The following is a 9,745-nucleotide window of genomic DNA, read 5'->3' on the forward strand; positions in this document are numbered from 1 at the left end:
TGGTGCCTGCATAATGTATAAAATTCTCTTTCTCTGTCAACTGATCATGGTGTGCACCCCACGACACACACTATGGCTTCTATTCCTGTTACAACGCCTTCTGCCACCAAGAGTGCATTCAGGGGGTCAGCTTTGTGCAGCAAGTGCTTTTACCCTCTGAGCCCTCACAGTGGTCCCCGTGGAATTGATCTCAGAGTAATGCCTTTTTTAAAAAAAAAAAATTTCAAGGTTATTATTTTCATGTACTTTGTAGTAAATAATGCAGAGCAATCGTCATACCTTTAATCCACTTTCACCAATGATAACATGATGCAAAATTACAATACTGTATGAAGACCTGGGTATTTACCTTGATACAGTCAAGAACATGCCAAACATTCCCTAAACAGAATATTTTCATAACCATAAGCATCTTTCATGCTATTTTAATGTAGTCAAACCTGTCCCTTTTGTCTCATTAGCTTCATTTTTTACTTCAAGTCCTACACACACACACACACACACACACACACACACACACACACTATACACATATATGCACTTATGCACACACAAGTGGCACATAAAAACACACAAACACACACCGACATATTCACATACACACAAAGACTGCCTGTCTTTTCCCTAAATTGAGAAGTAAATAATACACTGTACGCACAGTTACAACCCCACACTTGTGTTAAGTTTCTCTCTTGCTACTTATTGGCTGTCAGAGTATTTCCTGTTTTTGCCACTTACTTTTGATGTGATGTTGTGTGTCCTTGTCCAGAGAGGTATGTGATTCCGTTCTTGAGTGTGGGATATCATCTACCATAATTTCTTTTATGCCTAAATTTTTTCTTATATAGTAAGAGTATTTCTTACCTCAAATTATGAAAAAGATTTTGTTTCGTTCTAAAAAAATCCCAATTTTTATCTTTAAAAGTTACTTTACTTTCTAAGCTACATAAGTTGAGGAGTGAGTGTGTTTATATGGTGTGTGTGTGTGTGTGTGTGTGTGTGGTGTGAGGTGATGAGTGCATGTGAGCGTATCTGTGTCTGTATGGCATGTGTGTGTGTTATGTGAGGTATGGAGGTCTATAGTACTTTTTTTCTTGATATATCCATGATTTAACCATATTCACTATTATTTTACAAAATAAAATTTGTCAGAATTTTAACCTTATGCATTATGTATTTCATCTTCGTTCCATCTCTGACTTCGGGGAGGAATGAAACTATTAAGCAAAACATAACTAGGAGTTGAATAAATCAGTCTATATTGTCCAGGATCATATTGACTTACAGGAAAAATGTAGCAGATTTCTATTTACCACAATCTTTTAAAATTTTATATAACCTTATACTTTAAAAGGCTAAACAAAGCACTAGTAAAAATTAATTTGTAGAGAACTTTAATCGCTTGTGAAGAGGTTTCTGTCATTTGTTGGAGTGACTTCTTTTTTTCCAAAATAAGATATGAAAATGACTCTGTGTTTGGAAAGCTGATTTTCAATTAACGAGAATTTTGTTTTGCTCCTTATGGTGTATCTTGTGTGCTGCTGGATATTCACTTGGGCATTCACCTTAGAGGAAGAAACGCTCAGAATCACATAAACAATGTGCTTGACCGCCTTGCTATCCACACTGGTGTGTCTGTCCAGATTTTCTTGACTCAGTGTGGTCCTCACTTAGGTTATGAGGTAAATGTGCAAGTGCCTCAAAATGTTTGTGAAAAGAACACATTTGGTGCAACTAAAAACTGGAATTTCCTCATCAAATTGAATCAGGAATACTTGAGGTCTTGAAAGTATATTGTACTATTAAAGTCTTTTTTGAGTTGCAAAATTTATAGTTGTAAAACTAAGATTAAGAAATTATCAAGAGCCCAGGCAGTGGTGGTACCCACCTCTAATTCTAGCATTTGGGAGGCAGAGTCAGGCTAATCTTTGAGTTCGAGGCCAGCCTGCTCTGCAGAGTGAGTGTAGGACAGCCAGGGCTACACAGAGAAACCCTGTCTTGAAAAGCAAAGCAAAGCAAAACAAAACAAAAGAAATTAGCAAGAAATAAGTTATTCATTAATAACACTTCACTAAGATTTTTTTTTCTTTTCTCCTATGTAATCTCCTTGTCCATTAATTAAGATGGTGAGGTGGGGCTGGTGAGACGATGGCTGAGTGGATAAGGGCACTTGTTGCCAAGCCGGAGAACCTCAGTTCAATTCCTGAAACCTATGCAATGGAGAGAGAGAATCAACGCCCACAACTTGTCCTCTGACGTCTCCGCGTGCACCATGGCTCACATGCACCCGTACCTTGCAACACACCCAATTAAAATGTAATAATAATTAAAGACTATGAGGTAGACAGAGGTCAGTGTTCTGGTTTCTCCACCCACACAACCACACTTCTTTTGCCCGTGGTCCTCATTGCTTTGCCGTTCAGTCGGAGCAGCTCTTTTATTAACCACTAAAGTACGGCTGGGGTTTTAATCACAGGGCTTTGCTTTGATGTCCCCAATAAAAGCATGTGTTTCTGGCTGACCAGTCAGAAGTCCCCACATCTCTGATTTACTCAAGTGATGGAAGCCAGGCCGATCCGAAGCGTCGTTTTCCTTGATGGAATTTGGTGGGGGAGGGCCGCACAGTGGGAACACTGTGACCCTCTGATAGGGTACAAAAGTGACAGTCCACAGAGCACCCACACAGGAGCAAATCTGGTCTGCACAGACGTGGAACGGAGTGGGTGGCAGGAGCCGGGGAAGACCTTTAACTTCCGCCTTCTGTGCCCAGTGGACTGCCCTCTTCTGTGAGTCAATGCAGCCCCTCTGGAGTTTAAGATAATGTGTTGAGGATTTCTCTCCCTGTTACCTAGACACTCCCAACACTGTGCTATAGAAGCACAAAATTCTTCACTATACGTCTCTAAAATGCTGTAGCTTCGTGTATGTACAAAGACTGGAAAGCGGTCTACCCAAAGAAAGCATAGCCCCATGAATATAAAATACCTTCTCAATAATAGCTACTCATTTACAATTATTATTACTGGCATGGGTAATTGTTACAATTTTGAATGTATTAGACTCTGTTTAATCTTTCCCACTCTAGTAGACTTTCAAATTTCCAAAGTTTTCTGCTTAAGTAAATGGCTGTTTTCCATACATGTTACTGTAATCCCCTTTGTTAAATCATCCATTTAAAGTTTAAATAGTAAAAAAAAACTTTCTACAAAAGCCTTATGACCTTTAACCCTTTTGTCTGCCACCTTTCCTTTTTTCACAAAAGTATTGTAACAATTTCTTCCTGAATTTTTCTTCCATGAATGCTTAATATATCACATTCTCACCATATATATATATATATATATATATATATATATATATATATATCCCATTAGATATGGTGCTAATATCTTGTAAACCATTTTCTCGGTGAGTTCTCAGTAACTTAAAGGGTAGGGCCTAGAGCTTCAGACTCCGCTGGCCATGTGTGTGCTGACTTTGCTCACTCTACCTCAAGGTGCTGAAGGGGCTCTGAGTTCTCACTACAGAGGTTCTGCATCCTCACTGCGGAGCTGTGAGCCGAGCTCTCTGGCTGTGACAATGTGATATTGATGGACGTGTGAAAATGGACATGGAGGGATGGGTTATGAACATATTCACATGGGATGAGTGACCGCTCAATACCACCAGTTTGGAAGATGTCTCTTCTTCTTCCTGGTGTACTTCTGTGCTCAATTTTCCTATTCTCTTCATTTCCCACTGTGTGCCCCTAACTTCTGACTCTCTCTCTCTCTCTCTCTCTCTCTCTCTCTCTCTCTCTCTCTCTCTCTCTCTCTCTCTCTCTCTCTCTAATTCATAAGAACAGAATCCAAACCTGCGATTAGCTACAATCGTCTTCCCATGTCCCTTCTATATGGGCCAGAATTTCTGGGTTATGACAATTATATTCCAGAGTGAGAAAATGCTAATAACAATACACAAAGTAAACAATGTTTCTATCCCTTGGTTGTTTCAATGTTGGTAATATATAAGAAGTCTTTGGCATAGCTTATAGCATAGAGCTTCTTACACTATATCTGTGTTACCTTTTTAAGATTTTAAATGAGCTTCAACAATGTGCTTCTGAGCTGCTCAGATTCATTCTCTGTTCCAAATTCAGAAGGATTTCTTCTCACTGAAGATCAATATCTCTGGTATCAAGTTCTAAGTCCAGCAACCCAAACACCTATTCTCTGAAGAATAGATAGCACAGGGTACAGATGAAATAAAGAGGCGACAGACACAGTCAGGCTCTGAATCCTGCTCTGAATTCAGATAAGGTCATTGCTCTCCACTGAAAGAAAGATCTTGGAGAATTAATGAGAAACAGTCAGATTTGGGATAGGGATGCAGAAGACAAATGAGCCCAGAAGTTCTCTACAAAAGATGATTCTCTGGACTAAAGCATAGACTATGCCTCATTGCTTATTTTAGTAAATGGGAAGAATCTCTGGATAGATGTTGTTGGTCCTCAGTTTCTTATAAAAAGACCTTTAAAACTTAGCACAGTTAACCAGACAGTTTTATGATATGCATCACCAATATGGGCACAATAACTTCTTTTTAAATTATCTTCTGTTCTATGTCATTGGCTTAGCATTGAATTGATAAGCAAAGACATTTGCTCATAAACTTGTAAAGACCTGTCTGTACATGGAAACAGTAGGCAGCAGATTGGGTCTAGGGTGGGGTGACTAGTAGACATAGAGAAAGTCGAGTAGTGTGGTAGCTGTGAACTTTCTACTGATGAGATCAGCATAACTGCAGACAGTGATTCGAATTTGGAGTGAGCTTAGGGAGGTTAAAACCCAATCTAAACAGGAACCATCAAGTTTGCCTAAGAGGCAGGAGGAAGCATCAATGAAAACACCAGAAAGTAAATGATGTACTTTGGTGGAAGAGTGGTACAACATGGCAAGAGGCTTAAAACGGACAGAGCAGTTAGAGACACTGACGTGGAGGTCCATGCTAGAATTCTGCCCTCACTCCAACTGCATGATTGCACATTCCCAGTTCAGGGTCTTGTGTCTTATGTCATCGGTGTGTGCTGGTGACTATGTATGCGTGGCGTGGTCACACAATCTGCGCCTTACAAAGCCAGACACAGACCCCACCCTCTCTCTCTCTCTCTGCTCTGCTCCCTCCCCCACCCCACCATCTTTCTCCCTCTTTCCTCCCAAGGTCTGGTTCTCTTGTACCCCAAATCCCCTTCTTCCTCCCAATAAAGCTCTCTGTAACTAGGTAGTTGTGGCCGTGGCTCATGATTTTTCTTTTCTTTTCTCTCTCTCTCTCTCTCTCTCTCTCTCTCTCTCTCTCTCTCTCTCTTTTAAATTTTATTTTACAATACCATTCAGTTCTACATATCAGCCACGGGTTCCCCTATTCTCCCCTCCCACACTCACCCCTTACCCCCAGCTCACCCCCCATTCCCACCTCCTCCAGGGCAAATCCTCCCCCGAGGACTGCAATCAACCTGGTAGACTCAGTCCAGGCAGGTCCAGTCCCTTCCTCCCAGATGGCTCATGATTTTTCACACGGTAACCAGCGCCGCCACTGGCACTACTTATCATTCATTTCAGTACAGTCAGCACAGCAGCCAGCTTAGTGTACGTCGGCTGTGCCTCTGTGGACTTTTGCTCGACTCGTCAAGGACATCTGTGGCCAGATGTGAGCAAGATGAAAGTGAAAGCCCAAAGACGGAGAGTGTTCCTTGTCAGAGCAGGATCAACAAGGGGAAGCTGGTTCATTTCTGTGCATGTTATTGGTTTCTGGGAATGAGTAAAATGTGTTTGTTCTAGACAAAAGGAGCACGTGCTGCCCGTGGCCCCTCTCTTCTCTCACCGTGGCCGTGATCTCCCCCAGCCCTTCTCCCATCCTTCTATTGGTTTCCTTTACCCCATCTCCGCTTCCTCCCACCTCCCCCACTTCTTCCCTCTCTCCTTCTCTAGCTCTGTCTCTCCCTTTCGTTCACATCCCCCACTTTACCTACTATCCCCAAGACCAACGCGGTTGTTTTAGAGTCAATATTGGGGAGGCCTTGAAACAAATTCTGAAGTCTCACCTAACAGTTTTCCAATGGGCCACCGACTCAGACTGCAGAGAAGAGGGAGAGTTGGTATAAGTGGCCCGTGTGTGTAAAATACAAGCATTGCGTCCTAATAGAATGTCTCTCTTCACTGCTTTGACTCTACAGGGAAAGAATGAAGTCTCTGGTCACCAAGTACCCATGGGTGTTGACGCTGCTGCTGCTGCTGCTGCCGCCAGTCAAGCTGCGAGGGGAGTACGAGGATTACACGGAATATGAAATGATGCCGGTGTTAGTTGACTACCTAAGGGAACTCCGTAGCACAGGGCCTACCAAACCACCTACCAAAGAAATAATCATAGAAAAGATCATTGCTGATCCCGAGCGACCTTTGGTTGACGACGATTACTGCGACACTGAACTCGTGTTTAAAAATATTCACAATAAGCTTCTCTGTTATTCGGAGTACTACCTTGTATCTGCAACCTATCAAGACCTACAGAAGGCCTGCTATGGCAAACAAGTAAAATGTAAAAAAGGGGCTTCATTTTGCAGAAGAAGCACGGAATTAATGAAAGGAGTGAGGTGTGCATTAGTGAGCGGAGAGAGGATATCAGAGTGCTTGTACGAAAGCATCTTCCTGACAGGTTACCCGGTTGTCACTTGTCAATGGGACGATGCAACCCAAGAATTTATCCCTAACCGTGTACTTGATATAGTGATACCTAGGAGCAAGAAAGTATCATAGGCCAGGAATATGACTCCCCTGACATTCTGGGTTTCTCTAAGTAGTCACATTAGCTACGCTCAGTAGTTATGCTTTAGATGCTGATGCTGTTAGTTGAAAGTGACAACAGCAGTTCCAGTCCATTCACTCTGATCACCCACCTGCCTCCTTTCCCGTTCCCCAAAGCGTCGAATGGCGATGTGTGCTATGCTTACAAGACTCCAGCAGTTGTTTTCATAAAGGTCACAGAATGTGTCATGGCAATAAAAGTCTGCAGCAAACAGATGGTCAGCATGAAGAGCAGCTGGGGGCTGGGTGTGGGAGTTCAAGTTTGTCCTTTCAGCACTTTGGAGAAAACCCTGGCATAAGCAAACAAGCAACCAACCAAACAAACAACAACAACAAAAGACATAGTTTGGAATAGCTGCCTGAAGGACCATCAGAATTTTCACCCAATTTTCCTGGCTCAGCATCAAAAATCAAGTGATTCAATCTTAGTGACTGGCTCTGGGTGCCTATGGGGATTCCCAGGGCTGGACAGCAGTTTTATATTGACAACTTACACTCCTTTCAGACTTTTATGCAGTGTATCTTTCCAATGTTATGTTAGTATATATTTCACTTTTCATGTTCTCTGTATTCAACACAATACATGGTACCGTGAAGGAGGAAACCGCAGCAAGGCGCATCTCAAGATAAAAGCCGTTAAGGACCTAGGAAAGCCAACTCGTCAGAGCACCTGCCAGTTGTTAGCGTGTGTGTGTGTGTGTGTGTGTGTGTGTGTGTGTGTGTGTGTGAGAGAGAGAGAGAGAGAGAGAGAGAGAGAGAGAGAGAGAGAGAGAGAGAGAGAGGGAGCACACTCCTTTCTGGAGCTCAGACATCAGTCTTCACAAAACCAAGCACAGTTCCTGGAGCTCTGGCATCCACGCAGTTCCCCACAGCTCTTCCCTTCCTTTCTGTTAGGCGTGGCTCCATCTGAGTATACTCCGCCTCCGAACAAAGCTGGAGATTGTGATGCAGCAGATATCTGTTCACTTTAAGCAGTGACTTTCTCCTTTCTTTCAAACCTTTTATGTCTTTCAAACATCACTATTAACTAAAACTTTCTGAAAATTCTATTAGAATTAGTAACAGGGGATGATATGGGTGTCCTGACCCACTTTACCTCAAGTCAATCTTCTAGGCGCCTCCTCAGCTCTTTACCACTGTTTTCAGAGTCAAAGTTGAGCTTCTAATTTACTCATTAGTTGATATACTTTAAGGCCTGGGTCTGACAGTCCTTTTTCATTATCCAAAGCAGGGGGTAGGGGGCAGCCAGAGGAAACTGATGGGTGATGTTGTCTGTATGCTGTGAATGTGTTGCTCTGATTGCTGGTAAATAAAATGCTGATTGGCCAGTAGCCAGGCAGGAAGTACAGATGGGATAAGCAGAGAAGGAGAATTCTGGGAGAGGAAGGCTGAGTCAGCAGACACCAGCCCATCATCCAGGGAGCAGCATGTAAAGGCAACAGGTAAAACCCACGGAACATGTGGCAACATATAGATTAACAGAAATGGGCTGAGTTTAAATGTAAGAGCTAGTCAGTGGTAGGCCTGAGCTAATGGCTGAGCAATTTTAATATAAGCTCCTGAGTGATTATTTTATAAGCGGCTGTGGGGTCCATGGGGCTGGGCAGGATCAGAGAAAATACCAGCTACAAAACCATGCTTCCGAAGCCTTAACTGGGAGGCCTTTGACTATGGTGTTGAACGAGTAAAGGTCCTCAGGAGCTCTTTTGAACCTCCATGACACTGCTACACTACAACAAATCCCCGACAGTGAGCTGCAGAAATTCATACATGGTGGGCCTGGTACATGCTATGAACCATATCATCTGGGCCATGATCACATCATTGATCTTTGAATTTTACAATGTACACACAAACACATTTATAGGAGTACAGTATAGCACAACTGAGGCATAGAAAAAGTTCTGTAGCTTCCACTCCAGAGTTACCAATCTTATCCAAATACCTTCTAAAAATATAATCATGGGGCCAAGTATGGTGGCACATGCCTTTAATCTCAGCACTCAGGAGGCAGAGGCAGGAAGATCTCAGTGAGTTAGAAGCCTGGTCTACATAGAGAGCTCCAGGACATCCAAGACTACATAGAGAGCCCTGCCTCAAAAAAGAAAAGAAAAAAGAAATGCAATCACGGTTATATGGATTTTCCTTCTTATCTTTTTTTCTTTATTAAGAAATTTTTTACTCATTTAATATTCCAACCACAGATCCTCCTCTCTTCCCTTTTCCCACTCCCCCTCCAGCCTCCCCCCCCCCCCCCGCAACCCCCCCCATCCCCTCCTCTGACAAGGTAAGTTCTCGCATGGAGAGCAACACAGCCTGGTACACTCAGTTGAGGCAGGTCCAAGCCTTTCCCCCTGCACCAAGGCTGTGCAAGGTGTCCCACCATAGGTAATGGGCTCCAAAAAGCCAGCTCGTGTACCAGGGGTTCCTTCTTATCTTATACAACAGGAGAAATTCAGAAGTTGGCCTCTACTTACTGAATGCCCTATCAAAGCCTGCTGTGCTTTGAATGTGTCCCCACAGGTGTTGCCAATGTGATATTATTAGACGGCCAGGGCTTGAAAAAGTTATTATGTGATGAAGGATCACTTCTCACGAATGGAATTAAGGCTACTATAAAAGAAGTTTCATGTAGGCTTCAGCTGGCTTCTTCTCATGCTTCCCGCCCCTTGAAGACAAAGTCCTCTATAGACGCTGGAGACTAGACATAAGACTCCCCAACTGAATTATGAAAAACATGTTTCTGGTCCTTATAAATTATTAAGTTAATTTTTTAAACCTCATTTTTTTTTTCATTTTGAGAATTACATTGAGAGAGAGAGAGAGGGAGAGAACAATCGGAACATACATGTGAAGCCAAAGGAAATCTTGTGGGAGTTGGTTCTCTTCATCCAACACATGGGTCC

At 42.7% G+C, this 9,745-nt stretch overlaps 1 protein-coding gene across 1 annotated transcript; it reads left to right on the forward strand.

Moving 5' to 3' along the window:
- Nucleotides 1-2,670: 2,670 nt before the first annotated feature.
- Nucleotides 2,671-7,053, forward strand: Rnase9 (ribonuclease A family member 9 (inactive)). The gene is made up of 2 exons (XM_028873475.2): nucleotides 2,671-2,786; nucleotides 6,212-7,053. Exon 2 carries the CDS (start codon nucleotides 6,219-6,221, stop codon nucleotides 6,789-6,791), a length of 573 nt encoding a protein of 190 aa, XP_028729308.1. The 5' UTR covers nucleotides 2,671-2,786; nucleotides 6,212-6,218; the 3' UTR covers nucleotides 6,792-7,053.
- Nucleotides 7,054-9,745: the final 2,692 nt, after the last annotated feature.

The sequence above is a fragment of the Peromyscus leucopus genome, chromosome 9 (genome assembly GCF_004664715.2).
Source record: "Peromyscus leucopus breed LL Stock chromosome 9, UCI_PerLeu_2.1, whole genome shotgun sequence".
NCBI classification, from domain to species: Eukaryota; Metazoa; Chordata; class Mammalia; order Rodentia; family Cricetidae; genus Peromyscus; species Peromyscus leucopus.